The sequence below is a fragment of the Rhododendron vialii genome, chromosome 2a (assembly GCF_030253575.1).
Source record: "Rhododendron vialii isolate Sample 1 chromosome 2a, ASM3025357v1".
Classification (NCBI taxonomy): domain Eukaryota; kingdom Viridiplantae; phylum Streptophyta; class Magnoliopsida; order Ericales; family Ericaceae; genus Rhododendron; species Rhododendron vialii.
This window is the reverse complement of record NC_080558.1, coordinates 8499237-8520665: the sequence shown is the minus strand read 5'-3', so window position 1 is coordinate 8520665 and position 21429 is coordinate 8499237. Positions and strand designations below refer to the sequence as shown.

At 36.6% G+C, this 21429-nt stretch overlaps 1 protein-coding gene across 1 annotated transcript; it reads left to right on the top strand.

The window, feature by feature from the left end:
- The first annotated feature begins 19614 nt into the window (after window positions 1-19614).
- Window positions 19615-21131, top strand: LOC131317072 (uncharacterized). Its single transcript, XM_058346654.1, has 2 exons — window positions 19615-20104; window positions 20239-21131. Exons 1-2 carry the CDS (start codon window positions 19615-19617, stop codon window positions 21129-21131), a joined length of 1383 nt encoding a protein of 460 aa, XP_058202637.1.
- Window positions 21132-21429: the final 298 nt, after the last annotated feature.

Here is a 21429-nt window from a genome sequence, read left to right as displayed (position 1 = left end):
GCAATCAGAGTAGTATTAGGAACCCTAGTTTCCTTCCTTGTTGAATAAATGTGTCATTTTCTTATGATGTATTTATAATGTAATAATGAGCCAGACTCTCTTTATTATATAATAAATGTCTCTTTAACGTACCCAAAATTCGGGGTGTTGCACATCTCCTCTAGAGAGAGCACAGACTTTTAGAGAGAGGGAGAGACCATCTCCCCAAGGGAAAAATGGAACTACGTTTGACCTGATTCCCTGTACACCGGGATACGTAGGCAGCGCTGATGACTCAGGCTTGATCACGCATTTTATGTCTCCCCCATCCCTTCATTTTAAATACTAACCATTCTTTACCTCTCCAGTACATTTTATTTTCATTAAAATTTTGGGCTCTATTTTGAACCCCGAGGAGATCAATCAAGATTTTGACCGCCCCTACACACCTTTTGGGTAGAAATCACAATACGTTATTTATACGAGTCAACATTACTTCTAAATATCAATTCAAAAAAAAAAATTACTTCTAAATAGATAGACTAACATAGTGATGCATTTGAAGTAAAAATTACTTCTAAATATCAGTTCAAACAAAAATTACTTCTAAATTGATAGACTACCACAGTGATGCATTTGAACTAAACAATGTTTTCCCAACAGATTTACAAACAATTTATTTTCATTATTTAACTTTTTTTTTTACAATAAAAGAGAAAACAGTGCCGTACAGTAGCGGCTTGCAGTAGCGAGAGAAAACAATACCGTACAGTAGCAGCTTGCAGTAGCGAGATTCTCCCAACAAATTTACAAACAACTTATTTTCATTATTTTACTTTTTTTTACAACAAAAGAGAAAACAGTACAGTACAATAGCGACTTGCAGTAGTAAGATTCGACCGCGAACATCGGAAAATCTTGTCCACCATGCCAACCTCTTTGGCCCAAATTAAGCTTTTAATGATTTTGAGACAAAATCATCCATGCCGAGGGTGGTGGCCCCAAGGATCATCCAACTTAACAAGTTCCCTCTCCATCTTATGATCTGTTTGAACAACACAAATACTTGTCAGTCATACAATAGGAGTAATATGCTTTGTAATTTAATTAATGGACTGATTAATCATGACATATCTCTTGGCCTCGTGCCATGAAATTTCGGCAGAGAAGAACATTTTTTTTTTTTTTGTAGAAAAAATATACTCTCAATCTCCATATCCATTTTTAAGAGTTCCACTTCGTAAATCTAACTTTTTGTGGAGGCATCATCATTACAAATGCGATAAAGAAATAGGGTAACTTTCATTGAATTCCAAAGGAGATTGATAAGTGCCAAAATATACATATTTTGGCCCTCCAATCTATATTTACTAGTCTTTTATATTTGTTAATTGATATTTATTTTGCGTTTTTATGTTTACTGGTTGCTCGAGCTCGATTTTCATGATTTTTGGGTAAAGATGAAAGTTAACAAAAATTTTGGATTGAAGTGCGAAGTGCATTAGAATTTTGGTGGTCAATTTGATAGTAGACAAAATCCTAAGGGACCACTATGTAATTAAGGCATGCAATTCCTATAAAATAAACCTAATACCTACTGATCATGGAAGAAGCGGCAGCCCTGGGAAAAAAAGCATCACCGTCTTTGTGGATTCGACTCCGGTCTTACCGGATATTATGCTGCGTCGGTCTCTGCCCTACACTTGGGGCAACCAATTATTTTAGGTCTAGGAAATCGTCAAGCATTTTTGGCGCCGTTGCCGGGGACGGTAACGTGTGTTAAGAATTCGGGTAGTTATTTTTTATTTGTTTTCTTTTTAGTTCTTTTATTTTTTTTAAATTGTTGAAAAAAAAAATGGCCGATTTTGCAAAGTTCTATGAAGGTTATACAAAACAATTTGATTGTTCAGTATCACTTCCTATATTTTATGGTTTGGCCTCAGAAAATCCTTTTTCGCATATTGGTAACCTTGAGAAAGCTTTTGCTAGCGATGAAGTGGCTCTTTTAGATGTATTCCCAAAATCTTTGCGTGGTCGTGCTCAAAGTTGGTTTATTTTTTTGAGTCCAGGATTGACATGGAGTGAGATTGTCATACAGTTTTTCAAAACTTTCAATCCCTCGTATGAGACTCATATGCTTTTACAAGAACTATCAGATTTCTCTCAACAAGATGATGAGTTTTTGACACAGTGTTGGGAGCGATTTAAATTTGTCGTATTCTCTTGGTCGAGTTATAATTGTGAGCTTGGCAGTCTTCGGGTTATCTTTTGCCGTAGTTTAAATCCTAAACCATGCCAGGTGGATTTTAGGTCCACTGATGAATTCTTAGATAAAAACGTTGAAGAGGCTTGGGATTACCTTGATGACTTAACCCAAAAGCTCCAATTTTGTGAGTTGACTGAAAATTCTGAGGATACCAATTCTGATGGGAGGAAAAAAGAGGAAAAAGAGCCGCTTCCTGAGGATACCAATTCTGAGGTGAGGGTAAAAGAGGAAATAGAGCCGCTTCATGAGGATATCAATTCTGATGCGAGAGAAAAAGAGGAAATAAAGTCCTTTGTCATTAGTGAAGGCTATATGCCTTTTGAGGAGTCATTGTTAATAGTTACACTGAATAATCAAGTGCTCCCAGCTTTAGATTGTGCCACCCCTTCTATTGAGTCTCCACTTTCACAAGAGTTTTTAAATGTGAAGCATAATGATTTTCTTGGTGTTGATGAATTTAATTTAGTTTATCATCTATATTTTGTGGACTTTGTCAATGCTTTGAAAATTGATCTAGTTTGGGCTAAGCACTTGGTTGAATTTAAGTGTCTAAAACGAATTCGGCAAATGTGCTATTCGAAATATCTTATCTTGTGGCTTGGCCGAGTTCAATTTGTGATAAAAGGTGTAGAATGGAGTGCTATGTTTTTTATCTTAGCACTCGTTGGCATAATAAATGATCGGTACCCGCGTTTGGCTGCTCGTACATAAATTTTTTTGGTCTGGTATAGCCACCTGTTTTTCGCTTGAGAAATGGGGAGAAAAGTAGTACCCGTGTCTTTCGCGTGAAGAAAGTGGATGTTTTTTTTTGTTTTCCTTTTATTTCTTGCTTTATTTATTCTTTTAGTTATTTTTCTTGCTGTCTTGGAGGCTAACATTTTGCAGGTTGTTCGATCCAAGTTGGGGGGTCTCCCTCTATCTATAATTTACTCTGCTTAGCCCTTCATTTTCGAGGTGATATCTCTCCTCTCTTTTATGTTTCTGTCCTTTTTTTTTTTTATGCTTTCAATGCGGACATTGAATAGTTCAAGTTGGGGGAAAGTATCACTTTGTTCTTTATTTTGTTTTAAAAAATAAAAAAAATTTAAAAAATGGTGGAAATTTTTGCATGAGACTTGAAGGCTGTTGAGATTAGCTCGTGATTGATTGAGTTTGAGATATGATAGTCATTCTTTTAATATTGTGGTGGCATTGTAGTTCTTTTTGCTAGCTTGTCGCGAAGAATTGGTCATGGCATTTATTTTTAGCACATTTGCACTTCACGTCTGTTTGGGCTTTAGTTGCTTGTGAGCTGTGACTTGATTATTCTCGATGGCTAGTTTAGTGGAGACTTATGCCCATGTGAGTTTAGAGCCTTATCTTTTCTTGGAGTGATGTCAAATAAACTCTTGTTATCACAAAAGAGCAAATTCGTTGTTGATCTCATTATTTTTGTTGTTGTCAAGTGTTGAGAATATTTTGAATTGCCTACTTGTCTCTTGTATTTGAAAAGTTACATGGTTGTATTGGCCCTTGGAGAGGATTATAGGCCATCTTTGATATCTTGAGCCAGTTCGTTTCTTTCTTTTCATACCTTTATCCATTATGAGCCCATTTGAGCCTCATGCATACAGCCTTTTTCTTGTTGAGCTCCACCATCTATATTGTGTCTTGAGAAGGCTTAGTAATTATGTGGAGGTGAATTATTTAGAAGAGAGAGGGTAAACGTTGTAAGAATTGAGCTTTGATTGTTGGTGATCTTTCCCATTCAAAAAAAGAGGAAAAAAAATGGCAAAAAGGGAAGATACCAATTTATTGTGAAAAGGAGAAACACTTGTTCCTAATGTGGGATTGTATTAAAGGTAGGAAGAGAAATGTGGCGAAGTTGAAAAGAGAAAAAGAAAAAAAAGTAAGAAAGGGCACACATTATTTTGTCCTATTGTTTTAAGTCACTATCGGACACTTGAATTCTCACCTAGCCTTGAAATATTTTTCCTTACCTGATGTTATAACCCAAATTGAAGTCCTATTTGATCCTATGGGCAATGGGCTGTAAATTGGTGGATAGAGAGAATTTTCAATACTTGGCATTCCGTTCATGAGATCGTGTGTCCAATATAAAGAGCTTTCTTTTCGTGTCATCGCGTGCGGAGTATTTTGCTTTCATTTACATAACGTCTGCCCGCACATATTGAGAGTAATATGCACCTTGTTTCGAGTGATTTCATTTGTTGAGTGTATAACACAGTGAGATTTGAAGTCGAGACTCGGTCCAGAGAGAACTTTTGGTTATTTTTCACTTGTGACCGAAGCCCTTGATCACACACGCTAAGTATAGGTGCTATGACTCATTTTTATGACTTGATAGTATCTAGACATGCTTATGCCCATTATCTATTTGCGATGGCTTCATATTCTTTGTTTCCGATATTATTGAGCTGTCTTACAGGTTTTCGAATTTTGTGCGAAAAGAATTCACAGTGTTTGTGGGTATTCACTACTGAAAACCCTCACGAGACTCCACTCGTCCTCTAGGGATCGCCTAGGGGTTTAAAAGGCTTGTTGCACATGCTAAGTGCAATCGTGAGTCCTGCGAAAGTGGCATAGTTAGAATTTATTTATTTTTATTTTCTTTGCTCGAGGACTAGCAAAGTGTAAGTTGGGGGGGTGTGATAAGTGCCAAAATATACATATTTTGGCCCTCCAATCTATATTTACTAGTCTTTTATATTTGTTAATTGAAATTTATTTTGCGTTTTTATGTTTACAGGTTGCTCGAGCTCGATTTTCATGATTTTTGGGTAAAGATGGAAGTTAACAAAAGTTTTGGATTGAAGTGCGAAGTGCATTAGAATTTTGGTGATCAATTTAATAGTAGACAAAATCCTAAGGGACCACTATGTAATTAAGGCATGCAATTCCTATAAAATAAACCTAGGGCGCTGCTATTTGCAGCCCTCTATTTACTCCCATAGCCCGTTAAAAATTTTCAATTATACTCGACAGTTAGTTACCGAAATTGAGATACATTTTCAGCGTTCAATTACCGAAATATAATATTTTTTTCAACAGATGTTTACCGAAAATGCATGTTCGGCAGTTGTTTACCGAAAGTTGAACATATTTTCGACATATAGTTACCGAAATATAATCTTGTTTTCAACAGCAATTTACCGAAATGTTATTTATGATTTTCAACAATCATTTACCGAAATTTAGTGGGCTACGGGAGTAAATAGAGGGCTGCGAATAGCGGCGCCCTAAACCTAATACCTACTGATCATGGAAGAAGCGGCAGCCCTGGGAAAAAAAGGAAAAACGACGCAGAAATTGACAGTGCCCGGCCGAGTCGCCGAGACTTGTATTTCGATAGTTTTTCTTATTCTGAGTTTTTCTCCATCAAGTTTTGAAGCTTTGTTTAATTACTCGTACTAAGGTAACTTGCTTGAATTTCTATTTTTAATAAAAGTTATTCGCTGGTATTTAATTAGTTGTTATTTTATGTTTATTTTCTATCTTGTGTAATAGAAGCATGTTTCAATCTAGGGTTTATTTTGTTTCTTGCTTAATAATGAGTGAGTAGTTGTATAGGTAGGGTCGCGAAGTGATTAGCACACCATGGCCAGTCCGTCCACTGTTCCTATTTTCAAACAAGTAATTTTAGGTTAATAAAATACTTCCCGCAGACGAACCCGGGCATCGTCGGAGCCCATGTGAACGGTGGAATGGGGGTCCAAAACTCATTCTTCGCTGCGCATGGATATACGGCGACCATAGGGTCTCGCATCTTGCGGGGTATCTTTTTCTCACTAAAATCGAACGTTTTAAGAACACTGAATGGAGCAGGCTAATCCAGACTGGTTGCGAGTGCTATGAACCCTACGACCGTACCTTTCTTTTAATTATCTGAAAAGTTCAATCAATTTCTAGGTTTTAGTTAATCTCAATCAACCGACAAGGGGTGGCTACCTAAGAGCCTGTTTTTAATAGTAACAACCCGAATTTTTAGTCAGCACACATCACCGTCTTTGTGGATTCGACTCCGGTCTTACCGGATATTATGCTGCGTCGGTCTCTGCCCTACGCTTGGGGCAACCCATTATTTTAGGTCTAGGAAATCGTCAAGCAGAGATGAAGAAATATAGGAATCGAATTTAATTTTGTTCACCCACCTTAAAAGAGGGTGAACATTTCATATTGTACGGGGAAGCATCTATAAATATACGATTCAAATACAGCAAAAGGATGACTTTTGTTTTTTTGTTTTTTTGTTTTGAACGTCAAAAGGAAGACTGTTGTGACTCTCTTTCCAATTTGTATCGATGAATAAAATTCAGGTTTGAGTCTCTCTATGTAACCATTAAAAACGAAAATGAACCATAATTTTATTTTTTTGACAGACAAAAAATTAATAAGCTATAAGTGAGCTAGGTAGTATGAAATAAGAACAAGACGAATTAATGTAAAAGAACACAAGATATATCATATATGTGACCCAGCAATATGCCTTTGTGAAAGATCATGAAAATGCAAGACACAGCATTAGACACCTAAACTGTGTAGGCTTCTTCTTCTTCTCTTTTTTTTTTTAATAATGACTTAGGGCATCTAAACTAGCTTGCGAACACCTTAATTAATTTATGAGGTACTAATCCTACTGTTCACTAGCGGAATATGCCTGACTAAAGCTAGGACAAGTTCTTGAGTGGACTAATTAACCCCACGAGAATTGATATCACTGCGGAAGTTTCAAACTAAGAGAGCAAAATTCTAAGTTTTACCACATGGACAGTTTCTCAACTATGTAAACTCTCTTTAATTTTTTTACCACATGAAAGTCTTGAGCAGTTCCCTAGCAGCCACCTGAAAAGTCACGAGAATGATAGAGATCAAAAGATAGCCAAAAAATTGGGAAAGGATTGGCATTCATTTTCTACTACTAATTTAATGTCTTTGGCCCCAACAAGACTTGGACTTTTGGGTCTACGCCAGAGTTTAACTAGCGACATGGCTCTTGAGGGATATAATATTATTATTTAAAAATGATTCTCTCAAATTCTTAATTTGGAATGAAGGGTAGTTCATACGTGCTGTGTGGAGCTCATCCTGATCGTATTTTGAAAATCTGATGATAGGAATTGAAACTTAAGGTGTGTAAAGATTAATGTTATTAGATCGCGGACGTACAAATTTTAGATCAATCTAATTAGGTTTATAAAGTGCAACTATATTGGGTTTGCGGGATTGTTTTTATTTATTTATTCGTATATCTTTGTGTCTAGACAAACTAATTATGCACTTCTCGATCGACTAATCATTGAACGAACAATTAAATTACCTATTTTCAGAGTCTGTTTGAAACTAGAATAAAACTCCGTTTTAACTGGTCTCATACAATTCTCCGATTTAAAATAAGAGAAGTGGAAACAAAATTAAAAGAGAAGTCCAAGCAGAGGGTCATTACCTGCAACAAGTGGCAGTTCTAAAATGGCATGGATGTGGATCGATTTGACTCGAGTATGCAAAGTATGGCCTTGTTTTTGGGGTTTTTCTTGTTTTGTCTTTATTTAATTTTTTTTTCGCGTTTATTATTTTTGCATCTTAATTTTATGGATTATCAATTCATCTTGTTAAGACAAATTGGAAAAGGAAAAAATCATGATTTGTACCAAAACCAAACCAAAGAAAAACGGATTTTGTTCGACTTTATCATACCATTTCCTGTCTTTTTTGGGCACCCTATGCATAAGATACACCAAACCAAAGAAAAACGAGTGATTGAAATTTGACACTGGATAAAACGTATGGGGGTTTCAATTCCTTGTGGTTTGAAATCAACTCGATCATCCAAATTGAGTGGTCCAGTGTCTCAATACCTCAACCACCATGCGAGTATATATATACGGGGCTAATTGATGAGCTGACCTTGACAACCAATGGCTTTAGAACCTTTCATTTCAGGGTTCATCTCTCACCGCATGCTATCAATATGTGTGTGTGGTCAGTCTGCACAGGCCTTTCCTCGGTCTACACGGTGTAGAAACTTTATATCCATCTCAAAATCAATTGACAATGAGTAGAGATGTCTCAAATGTTATTAAATGGTCACTTATTCCACTTCCAAGCAATGTGGAATTCTATTTCCTTAACATCTCCCCTCATGTGCAACCGTGTTTGAGGTCTGTCACGTGTGGCCACTTTTGGGTTCTATCATCGTACAGCCTTTTTGCTGATCTGTCATCTGGGGTGTGGATTGTGAATTTTTAAAATATGGGTTCCCCTTTCTGATGACATGCAGAAATTTTATATCCATCTCAAAACCAATTGGCAATGAGTGGAGATGTCTCAAATATTATTAAGTGATCACCCATTCCGTTAGGTTTGTTAGAAAAAGTGTTAGTTGGTTATGTCAGTTTACGTAGTGTTTGCTCTTGTATTAGTTTTGCCAGCTCGCATTATAACAGAATGGGATCATCGTGCAATCCCAGAGCACCATATATGCACAGTTCCCTGTAATTGATAGATCATGGAAAATAGAATACAAAGAAAGATTTCCCCTTTCCTTCTTTCTCTCTCTAGTTCTTGAGTTCTTCTCTCTACTTCTTGTTACTTTCTACACACGGGCCTTTGCTCGGTTTTAGTTGGAATCCCTGCTAGTGAATCCATTAGGTCGGGTTAGAAATGGCAATTTCAACCCATATTTTTGAACTTGTCTAAATCCGCCCATTTATAATCCAACCCAATCCAATCCGCTTATATTATATAATGGGTTGAACCTATATCAACTCATATTTACATGGGCTTAGGTTAGTTGAAAATGGGTTCAATTTGGATTAGAATTAAAAGACCCAAACCCATCCCTGCACAAAAATGAACCAAAGCCCGATATACCTGGGTTCAACTCACTTCAACTTAAAATACGACTTTGCCTCTACTACTTAAAATACGACAGAGTTAGTACGTCATATCTAACTATTGATAACACCAACGAAGCAACTTAAATTTTCAGTCAATGTTATTAAAATGAGATAAACTTATCCGCGTAATCTCACATGTTCGTTTCGGCAATCAATGATTGAGATACGTTTTTAAACTATTACCGGTAATAATTATTTCATACCGTTAACAGTTTATCTTTAATCTGGATCGTCCAAAACACCTAATAAAAAAAATAGGCTTCTTAGGTTATTTTTGTATTTATTCAAAAGAATTAGGTTTCGATCGTAAATTTTTACTTTTTAGATTCCTCTTGTCATGATGAAGCAATAATTTTTCAAAAAATTGACGAAAAACTTACAAAAGCAAAATAATTTCAAAAAAGGACAAAAAAATAAGCAAATTAGCTTATTTAACAAAAAAGCCCTAAAAAAATACTACTACAATAATAGATATGTATCACACTAAGAAAATTCACAAAGATCACGGTTTTCAGTGAAAGTATGATAAAAAGTGATGCTTAAATTTTTTTATCGCAGTTTAACTCCAAAACTGAGATAAAAAGTGGGTTTTAACACGGAATAAAAGACCTCGCTCTTGAGGCGAGATAAAAGAAAAACAACCTCACCTTTGCGGCGTGATATAAGATTTTAGGGCGAAAAAATGAGATAAAAGATCTCACTCTTGTGGCGAGATAAAAGAGAAAATACCTCACTCTTGTGGCGTGATAAAAGATTTTAGGGCAAAAAAGAATGAGATAAAAGATCTCGCTCTTGTAGCGAGATAAAAGACAAAAGACTTCACCCTTGTGGCGTGATAAAAAAGAGAAAAGATCCCACCCTTATTGCGTGATAAAAGATTTTAGGGCGGAACAGAATGAGATAAAAGATCTTGCTCTTGTGGTGAGATAAAAAAGAAAAGATCTCAATCTTGTAGCGTGATAAAAAACTTAGCGCGGAAAAAAGTGAGATAAATAATCTCACTCTTGCGGCTAGATAAAAAGCCTATCCATTTAGGCGGGCGCTTTGAATTTTCACGTGGGCGGACTGATACTCATTTAGGCGGGCTTTGAAAAGTTATGTGAGGAAAACGATGTCCTTTAAGGACTTTGAAAAGTTTGTTTTTTTTTTAAAGGTAAGAAAATAAGCCCTAATTACACTCATCCCAAAAAAACTTTACGTTTCATCTTCATCTTCACGCCCAAAAAGATATATAGAGAGAGAAGGCAAATTCCACGAATGGGTTTCACCAGTGCCAGTTGTTTCTTCGACGACGGTTAGTCGAGAATGGAGTTGGGTTTTGAGATTTTCGGGTCCGAAGTTTCTTGAGGGGCCTATTTGGCTCGAGATCGTTGTTGTCAATGGGTTTCTGAGGTTGTCTTATTTTTCAGCTAAAGTGCTCGTTGGCCCTGTTTTCGGTTGGATTTGGATAAAAATTAATCTTGGTTTTGTGTTTAATTTTTTTGGAGCCTATTTTGATGTGCCACCGGTCTTACTCTGTTTCATTACTGATCACAAGAGGATTAATTAGCAGAGAGAGAAAGAAGTATTCTTGGATTCTTGCCTCTTAATTAAGCAATGATGAATTGGTTAAGTTGAAACTATTTGCCAAGTAATTCCGCAATCTGTGTTACTGTGTATGCAAGGATGGAACCAGAGGGTTTAGTGGCGGCGGCCGCCACATCAAGAATTTTAGAAAATGCAATTATTATATGTGACAATTTTTTTTATCTCCAACTTATATAGTCTCGCCACTGCTAGGTTTTTTTTCTTATTTTTTTATTATATTCTAGTCATAAATCTTCTATTTTTTTTTCAAGAAAGAAGACCCAAAAAAGTATTCCAAAACTAAATTTAATGGGCCAAAGTGAAATAATATAAATGATGATGTGTAATTAAGAAAAAAAAATTCCACACTCTAACCCTAAAACAACTTAACCTAAAAAAATTAAGGGAATTTAATTATTATGCCATTATCGATGCCTAAAATTAAAATTAGTCTTTTTTCATACTCCATGTGTAAATGACAAACATCATTTAGTTTAGTTTTTGTTATGTTATTTTAATTTTTTCTGGAGCCGATGACTATTAATATTGTAATACATTTTTGTATTGAGGATCAGTCTTTACGAACTTTATCTTGACTTTAATTGAATCCCCGCTAATAAGCGGTGGATGAGATCTATCTCCAAATTAGTCGTTCTTTTAGGTTGGATATTGAGTCATGCAGAAAAATACCCCATTGAGTCTTCAAGCCAGCATAAGGAAATTAATGAGTACGAGAATACATATATATATATATATATATATATATATATATATATATATATATATATATATATATATATATATATATATATACAGAGATTTTCCAGTGCTTTGGGAACACAACCACGTGGATATTCTTGTATTCTTAATTTATTTTACTTTTGCTTGAACCCAATCAAATCTACAACTATGACTATGCAACCAAAACTAATGAGCTAACCAAGATTAAGAGTGACCAGTCTGATTCAAATATAGCCAGGTTCATTAGAAAACATTATTCGGAGACAGTTGCATTCTTTACTTTTTATAATCACTTATATCTCTCTGTCTCGTGCCACTTTTAATTAATTAGTTGGAGATAGATTCCTTAAATTGTCTTTCGAAATTATTCCAACTATAACATTCACGAGATCGAGAATTAAGAACCAGATCAGAATTTACTATGGGAGGATTTCTTGACCTGGGAATTATCCTGCTGACAAGTACGTATGTATACTATTCAAATAGTCTTTGTCTCTCTTTTGGTTTCATTTAATTTAGAATGATGGTTTGGTGTCTAATGAGAGAATATTATCAACTTATTGTTGAACGAGGGAATCAAAAGGATCAAATGAAATTCATTTTCCATTGAATTAATAGGTCCCCACCTTATCAACTTATTGCTGACAAGTACGTATGTGGACTATTCAAATACTCTTGGTCTCTCTTTTTGGTTTCATTTAATTGAGAATGATGGTTTGGTGTCTAATGAGAGAATATTATCAACTTATTGTTGAACGAGCGAGGTAATCAAAAGGACTGAATGAAATTCATTTCCCATTGAATTAATAGGTACCCACTTTATCAGCTGGTGGCAAACAAGGGCCTCATACGTTGTTATTGAAGCTGACTGCAAAAGTCTTCACTGAAAGTTTGCTAAAATAAACAAACGAAATGTCTCAATTGCACATTGAATGAGCTTATCCCCACACACGGTCATTCTTGTATTTGAGAAGGATTGTGTGTGGAATTTTTTTGCTCAAATCCAATATTGGAAGACTCTGCACTTCATTAATTTGTTTGTTTGTTTATTTGTTTGATTGAAGATTCGTCCATTTGGATTGGAGAAGCCAGTAAATGTTATTTTTTTGTTGTTGTGGAAATTAGAATTTTTCGAGACTTGATTTAAGTGAGAGTTTTGGTTAAGAGTTTCTGATTGCACTTTTGGTGAGAGAATTTATAATAAATGGTCATACAATATAATATTGCAGAATGAATGAACATTGGATCCACATTATAATATTGCATCATTATAATGTATGACCTATAATGACTTGCGCCAGCTGACATGCTAACCAAGGATGGAACAAAGGGGGTCTAATCGTGGCGACTGCCACGACAAGAATTTTAGAAAATGCAATTATTATATGTGACAATTTTTTTTAATCCCAAACTTATATAGTCTCATTACTGCTAGGTTTTTTTTCTTATTTTTTATTATATACTAGTCATAAATCTTCTATTTTTTTTCATGAAAGAAGACCCAAAAAAGTATTCTAAAACTAAATTTAATGGGCCAAAGTGAAATAATATAAATGATGATGTGTAATTAAGAAAAAAAATATTCCACACTCTAACACTAAAACAACTTAACCTAAAAAAATTAAGGGAATTTAATTATTATGCCATTATCGATGCCCAAAATTAAAATTAGTCTTCGTTTGTACTCCATGTGTAAATGACAAATATCATTTAGTTTAGTTTTTGTTATGTTACTTTAATTTTTTCCGGAGCCGATGACTATTAATATTGTAATGTATTTTTTTTTTTTAGTATACATTTCGCCACTACTAAGGTAAAATCCTAGTTCCCTCCTTATGTGTACGTAATAGATAGGCATGCAATGTTATGTCAGAGGCATTTCCAAATCACTCACTTTCTCTAATTGGAAATCAATTCAGTGCTAAGCACATGACTATATTGATGGCGTACGTAAACCTCTGGATTAGACTAGATGGGAAGTTTCAGCGTATGTATTTTTATATATATTTTAATACCATGTTAATTGCATTTTAAAAAATTCAGCAAATTTTAAAGAAAAAAAAGTTTTTTCACTTTAGGAAGTAAATATAAATATTTTTGTTTTCCTAATGTAACAGAAGTTCTTGGCTAGTTTAGTGGTAAGGACTTGAGAAATCAACCAAGAGTGCGTGGGTTTGAAACTTGGCAATGACAAGAAAAGATGGTCTAATAGATTCAAAGAAATGATCACACGCAATAATTTTTTCATCTCAGTTTATGGTGTGATTATTTTGAACTTTCAATCACGGTTACAGACCGTAATCTAAAGTGACATACAATCACTTTCAAAAAAGAGAAACAATCACGCCCAAGAGAAACAATCACAACTTATAATCATGATAAAAGAGAAACGATCACGCCTTTTGGCCGTGATTGTTTCTCTCCTTCAATCACAGTTTATAACCGTGATAAAAGAGAGTGACTTACAATCACACCCAGATCCATCACGGTAGGAGGAGCGTGATAAAAAACTTACAATCATGACCAATAGCTGTGATCTTTATGGTTTATTGTAGTAGTGAAGATTATTAGGCTAGGGTCCAAACACCCGTAAATTACTTATAGTTCGTTTTTTGATTAACTAGTAAGGGTCCACCTGCTTTGCACGTGAAGTTCATCAAATCAAGAATTAGTCTGTTTGTAGATTTGGTTACTTATCTTGACATTAACTAACTAAGATATCCGATAAAAAAATAAAAAAAGAACTAAGTTAGATATCATCAATGCAAAACTCACAACCTTATAACGGGGCCACCATTGAATTACAACATAATTTGTTGTAAAAGTAAATCAACAGCTTTACGCTTGCACCAGTTATTTATATGTCTAGTTATCACAACCTTCGAGTCTACTTATTGAATTACAACATAATTTGTTGTAAGTGCTCTGTAAGTACAACATAATTGGATTTCGGTCAAATTTTTTTACTTTTTAGATTCCTCTTGTCGTGAGGATGCAATAATCTTCAAAAAAAATGACAATAAGCCAAGTGATACGAAAAAAATTTGAATAAGGACAAAAAATAAGCCACTGTAGCTTATTTGTCCGAACACCCCCTTAGTCAATGAGTTTGTGGACTTCGCTACAGATAGGACTGAGTTTTTTTTTATTTATATATATATATATCTATGGCATTGACATTCTGTCAGTCACCGATCCCAAAACCAATTTTAAAGGAGGACACATTTTCATCCTTCCGATGTAAGATATTGTACTTGAAAAATATTTAACTTCACTTTCAAGCAACCAAACAACGGCAGTTAGGTATAACATTATTTGGCAAATGGAGCCTAATTCTCTCCAAATAGAATATTTCGGCAAATTATTTGGCATTCTTTTCTTCTTATTAATAATGATATGTTTTCTATCATTATTATTATACTAGAGTTTGTCTGTACCTAAAGATACGATGCAACGTGAGATCTAATTAGTGACGCTTGTACAATTAATATTGTTTGAGAGGGAGAACCGTAGGATTTCTGGAGCAAATCAATGGTTAGGATTTATAGAGAGATAAGATTCAAAAACCCTTCTCCCTTATTATGTAGATGTCCTGTGCATTTATAAACTGTACGTGGCTATTCATCACAATGGCGTTTGGAATTTGATCATGATTCATTTGTGCTATATTAGTTCCCTTTTTTTTTCCAAGCTGGATATCCGCTTTGTATGTTCCCAATTTCAAACATCCACTTAGAATATTCCTTGAACTATTCTCACAAATATCGGCACATGGAATAAATGGAAGGGCAACAAGAGCAATTCATCAAACACCTTATGTGCAACGAGTATTCATCAAACTTTTGTGCATGATATTTAACATAAAAGCAAGAAAAACTTCAACGTAGATTCACCATGAGAGAGAGAGCAATACACATTTTTTCAGAAACTTACTAGTGCATCCTACCGACGCGAACTTTTAATTTCAAATGGATGACTTAGGTAAATTTTTCCCCATAATCCAGTCTTGAATTTAGAACGGAGGAGAATCTAGAGGCTCATTCAATGGAACTCTCGACTGTCGGAGGGTATTCAGTCTTGAATTTAGAATGGAGGAGAATCGAGAGAGTCTAATTCAAGGAAACTCTTGACTGTCGGAGAGTTGAGAGGGAGAAGGACATTCGAGAGGCTTTTCAAATGGTCTAGGAGAGTTGTGAGGGATGCAACAGTTGTCTTATGCTTGAAGATAACACGGTTCATAGGGGATTGTGGTTTTTTTTTTTGCTCGGCAAACGAACGATTTTATAAATCTCGAAGGGGTACATCGAGGGGATTACATCTTTGCTCAACAAGCCAAGATACAACAGAACAACCATAAACAACAAACAAAAAAACATCTCCAACAAACGGTTGGATGATGTTCCTAAGGAAAAGGCTACAGTTTTACTTTCCGAATACCATCTAGAAACCCCTTAAAATCCTCCACCGTATACACTTTGATATCAAACTTTACCTTCATCCACATTGCGACCCTTGTTTTAACTAAATCCCCCACCTCCCAAGCCCGAGTTGATGCGCTGTTGAACACGTATTCGTTTCGAACCAGCCACACAGACCATATAGTAGCATAAAAGCACGCTTCCCATATATACCTCTCCAGATTGTGGAATCCATGAGCAAACCACCATGTAGCTAAGTGTAACAGCCCGAAAATTTTAATTAATAATAATAACATTTAATTAGTGTTATTAATAAGGAAATTAATTTTTTTAAGATAAATACAAATAAGAATTTTCCTATTATAATTATCCTATTCTAATTATCCTATTTTAATTTCTTTTAATTGCATGCATGCATAATTACGAAATTCCTTCCATCTCTCCCTCTCCTACTCAGCCTCTACTTCCTCCCTAACCCTATTTTTCGTCCATATTCGGCCAAGAGTTTGAATTCCATTAAAACACAATTTTATCACCCTTCTTTAAAAATTCTCCTTTATATATACCTCATTATTCCGACCCTAGGGCATACCACGAAATTCCCCACGCCCCACCAGTCCAGAAGAGAGAGAGAAATCGGAGAAAATCGGAGCTCCAATCTATGGAATTCTAGAGAGAGAGAGAAAGAGAGAGAAAAGTGGGTTTGCATTCCAAAGCCAAACGAAACCCAATCCGACCATTCCAATCTGTTCCTACCACTCCTAGCATCACCAAACGTCGGCCAATTTGATCCCAAGGTTCCCCGATCGAAGAAACCGAAGTCGTCTTCCCCAAATTCAAAGTTTCGTTTTGAAATCAATTCAGCCCGAACCAAGGTATTATAATCCATTCCAAACACTCCTCTAAGTATATTTAGTGTTTTTAAGCCTAACCTTATGCCCTAATTGGACCCATGCATCGAAACCATGATGAAAAACCAAAAAAATCGAATCTGGACCGTACATTGCGGCCGCAACCTGCGGACCGCAAGAACCAGGGTCAAGTTTGCGGCGGAGGTCCCAGACACAAGGTCAAACCAAACAGACCTTGCGGTTTGATGTGTTTTGTTTCGAATCGACTTTTCGACCTCCCGAACATCGTTTTTGACCCCCGAACTATTTTTTCTAGACTTTTCACACCCCAAAGATCATAACTTGTTAAGATCATTTTTTTTTAATTATCAATTTATTAAATTATTTGTTCGTTATCTATCAAAGTTTACAAACGAAAAATAATTGCGACCTTTCAAATAATATTTTTAACACCCAAACTATTTTTTCTTGATTCCTCACATCTCAAAGATGTTATCTTGTTAATTGCATATTTTTTTTTATTTAATTTACTATTTATTATTATTTTACTGTGTTTCCAATTAAAAATTCTTTACGACCTTATAAACGTTATTATAAATGCCTGAATAATTTTATTTAGACTCTCTATATTCTGAAGATGAAAATTTATTAACAGTAACATATTTTAAATTTATAAATTATTTATTATCTATTTACTTCACTTTCGGCCACTTTATTTAAACGCCTTTATTTAAATTAATCCCTTGACCTTCCGAACCCAACTTTTGACGCTCAACTGGTTGCATAGGACCTTTAGGATTCTTATTAAAGTCATGATAAATGTTTCAATATTTTTATCCAATTAATGTATTTAATTAGTTTTTAATTGATCTATTATCTTAGAATAAATTAATAAAAGCCTAGAAAATTTTCTCCTTTTAAAACTCTTGCTTTATTGTTGACATTGTGACTATACAAGATTAAGGGCAACGGCCCGTTCATAATAAGTTTGCGTGATTACATTGATTATTAATTGTTTTAATTATTATTGATTTGTTGTATATTGCATCGATTTGAGAGCTAGATTAGACCCTAGAGACATGGGGTGGTATGCGAGTAGAATTCATCTAGACGATGCTAGATAATGGATGAATTGGAAAGTTTTATTTTTCTAGATTGCCTGCAGGCGTGATGTTGAGATTTGTGATGAGATTGAAATTGACGTGTGTCCAGTGATGATTTGATAAACTGGCGTGTGTCCAGCGATGATGGTGAAGTGGTATATAAGATAGGCGAACCCTAGTCGTGATTCAGGCATGATAAGCTTTCCCCTTGTTGTAGTTATTGGGATGCATACTCGGTACATAATTTAGATGCATCTGCGACAGCAAAGGAAAGTGACCTCATGGGACCGAGCATGGCTAGCGGTTGAGGGAGGAAAGATCCCGCGGAGGAGATCTTAGATTTCACGATAAGTTAATGGATAGTAATGAACTGATTTATGTGGAACAAACTCTGTATTACTTTTTCGCACTATTATTATCCTGCTGCATGCTATCTGTAAAGTAAGAAGGGTAGTTGGGTTGGATTATACTACGGGGTGAACTTGTTCACTCAGGTACGGATTGCCTGGCTTTCGTGCCAGATTTTGCAGATAACGCAGAAAAGACACCAAATCCCGAAGGTGAACAGTTTTATGCTGAAGAGAACCCAGATGTGGGAGCTGAGCCAGAATATGCTTGGGATCCGTATCAAACTTAGAAGATAGCTCTGTTATTTTGATTAGTTTATTACCACAAAGACTATTTTCAGTATTTCTACGACAATTTGTGATAGACGAAACTTTTGGGTGAATTATCCGGTTTGGATTTTAAATTTTAATTCAATAAATTTTTAGAAATCAATATTTAAAACCTCCGATTCTATTTTCAAAAATCGGGGCGTTACAACTTGGTATCAGAGCCTTAGGTTCAACCCTCGGCCTTGGATAGTTTGGGTAGATCACATCAGATAGTGTATTTCACTACAAGTTTAAAATGGCACTATTTGAAATATACCGAAACCTAACGATAAATAAATAAATATATATATATTCTCGCCTTTATAGATGGACCTCAACTATGCAGAGATACCCATCCGCCTGGAACCTTATAACTACCCGAACCTCAACCAGCAGGAACCACTATGGCGAGTAACATGGCGTTGCTACGGGCTCACAGAGGACACCGTCGAAAAGCAGAGTCTTCTAGCAGAATATTTTTCTATGCTTTTCAATTGACCATTTTCGTCAGCGTTTCCTAATTATTTCACGCACAATACATTTTTTTAGGAAAACAATTGTGGTAGTAGGATTTATCTCGACTTTTGGTAGCTACACGTCTAAGTATTGTGTTTTGACATGATTGATGTGTTTGATTCGTTTTGTTAATAAAAGAAAAGTTTCTTATGATGTTCTGTTTCCACGTATTTAATAATTATACAAATATATATGTTCTCATAATAAACCCCCCCTTACTAAATTATAACATAATGGTATCTAGATGGAGGAAACGAGAGACAACCAGAATAACGGGCAAAGCAATGGACAAAATGGAGCCCCTCAACTCAACAACCAGATTGGGACTGCCGAACTAGTCCAACTCATGCAAGCATTCATTACCGCTGCGACTGCAAATAACCAGAATCAGCGCGGAGCCCCGCACACACCTCGAGGACCAATGACCAGAAGTCAGGCACTAAACAAATTCTACAAGCGTCGCCCGCCCTACTTTCAAGGAGAACCTAACTCCACAGCTGCGGAAGCTTGGCTAGCAGAAATCAAGAAAATTCTTGAAACCCTAGACATTCAAGAGGCCAGCAATCGAATTGCCCTAACAACCTATCAAATGCAGAGTGAAGCTCAGCATTAGTGGGACCTGATGAAAAACACCCATGATGTGGCAGCAATGACTTGGGACAGGTTCGAAGAAATTTTCCTTGACAAGTACTTTCCAACACCTGTCAAACAAGCATTGGCCTCGGAATTCATGAATCTCGAGCAGGGCACAATGACTGTGACCCAGTACACAGCACGGTTTGAAGAGCTGTCTCGCTATGGTGCAAAAATAATACCGACAGATGATGACAAGGCAAGAAAATTTGAGTGGGGACTTAATGAGACACGCCGAGCGGTGGTGGCGCAAACGCTTCCCACCTACTCCCAAGTGGTGCAATGCGCACTTAAGATGGAGAGAGAAAGCTTGGATTTCAAGACAAGGCGTGAGCAAAAGAAGGCAATACCTGCAGTTGGAGGACCTATCCGCACCAACCCTGACAACAGGAGTGCCTCAACCTCCCAACCCTACCACCAAACTACCCCCGCCTGCAACCGATACAACCCAACCCAGCTTGGAGAAACCCCAATCCAGGGTTCAATCGAAACCCTAACCCTAATCCGAACCAGATCAAAGCACCGAACCGTGGCCTAAACCCTAATCTTGGGCCAAACCGCAACCCCCTTCCCCAGAATCAAAACCTAGACAACCGCTATTATTACTGCTTAGAAGAGGGACATATCAGGAGGAATTGTCCTAAGTGGAATGGCGCTGGAAACTATGGAGGACCGCCGCAAAATCAGGTCAGGACTACAGGACTTGGAAATCAGAATCAGAATCAAGCTAGGCCGGTTTGGAATGGTAACCAACCTGGAGGACAGAACCAGCCTCGGGGTGGGTGGAACCAACCGCCAACTCGCCCTTTCCAGAACAGAGGACCAAACGGGCCAATCCAGCCCAATGCTGGAAGAGTGTTTGCACTGCAAGGAACAGAAGAAGAGATGGACCCTGCAGTAATCCAAGGTACCCTCACTCTTTTTACTACATGCGTTCAAGCATTATTTGATTCTGGAGCTTCGCACTCATTCATATCTGCCACATGTGTATCTACACTTGGATTAGAAACTGAACCTCTAAAGACAACTATGCATGTGACCTCACCACTAGGGGGTAATATTCCGGTAGTACTAATTTGTAAAGGGTGCGAACTAGAGGTATCGAACTTGCGGTTAACATGCGACTTACGAGTAATCGAAATGACGGACTTTGACGTCATATTCGGAATGGACTGGTTGACTACACACCGAGCTGTCATAGACTGCCATCGAAAGATGGTGACAGCTTATTCGCCAGAAGGAACGTGTCTCAAGTTTAAGGGGGATAGACAAGACCCTTCTGCACCCTACGCGTACAAAACGAAGTGGCATAGGAAGCTTACTGGATGGTTAGCAAGTCTCACATCGGAGGAAACGGACCGAATGGAGTTGGGCCTCCCTCACGTCGTCCGCGAGTACAAGGACGTATTTCTAGAAGAATTACCAGGATTACCGCCACCAAGGGAATTGGATTACACCATCGAGCTGCAACCCGGCACGACTCCAATTTCGATGGCCCCGTATTGAATGGCTCCAGCAGAGCTTCGAGAATTGAAGACACAACTACAGGAACTCCTAGAAAAGGGTTTTATCCGACCTAGTACCTCACCATGGGGAGCTCCAGCGCTTTTCGTCAAAAAGAAAGAAGGAACGCTCCGACTCTGTATCGACTACCATCAACTCAACAAAGTCACCATCAAGAACTGATATCCTCTACCGAGAATAGACGACTTGTTCGATCAACTGAGAGGATCGACTTGTTTCTCCAAGATTGATCTGAGATCTGGGTATCACCAATTGAGAATTCGGGATTGCGATATACTCA

Bases quoted from the DNA above. Each gene is read 5' to 3' on its own strand.
- LOC131317072 (XM_058346654.1), top strand. From the start codon at position 19,615: ATGAAAAACACCCATGATGTGGCAGCAATGACTTGGGACAGGTTCGAA. The intron at 20,105-20,238 runs GTTCAATCGAAA...ATTACTGCTTAG, and splicing joins TGGAGAAACCCCAATCCAGG to AAGAGGGACATATCAGGAGG.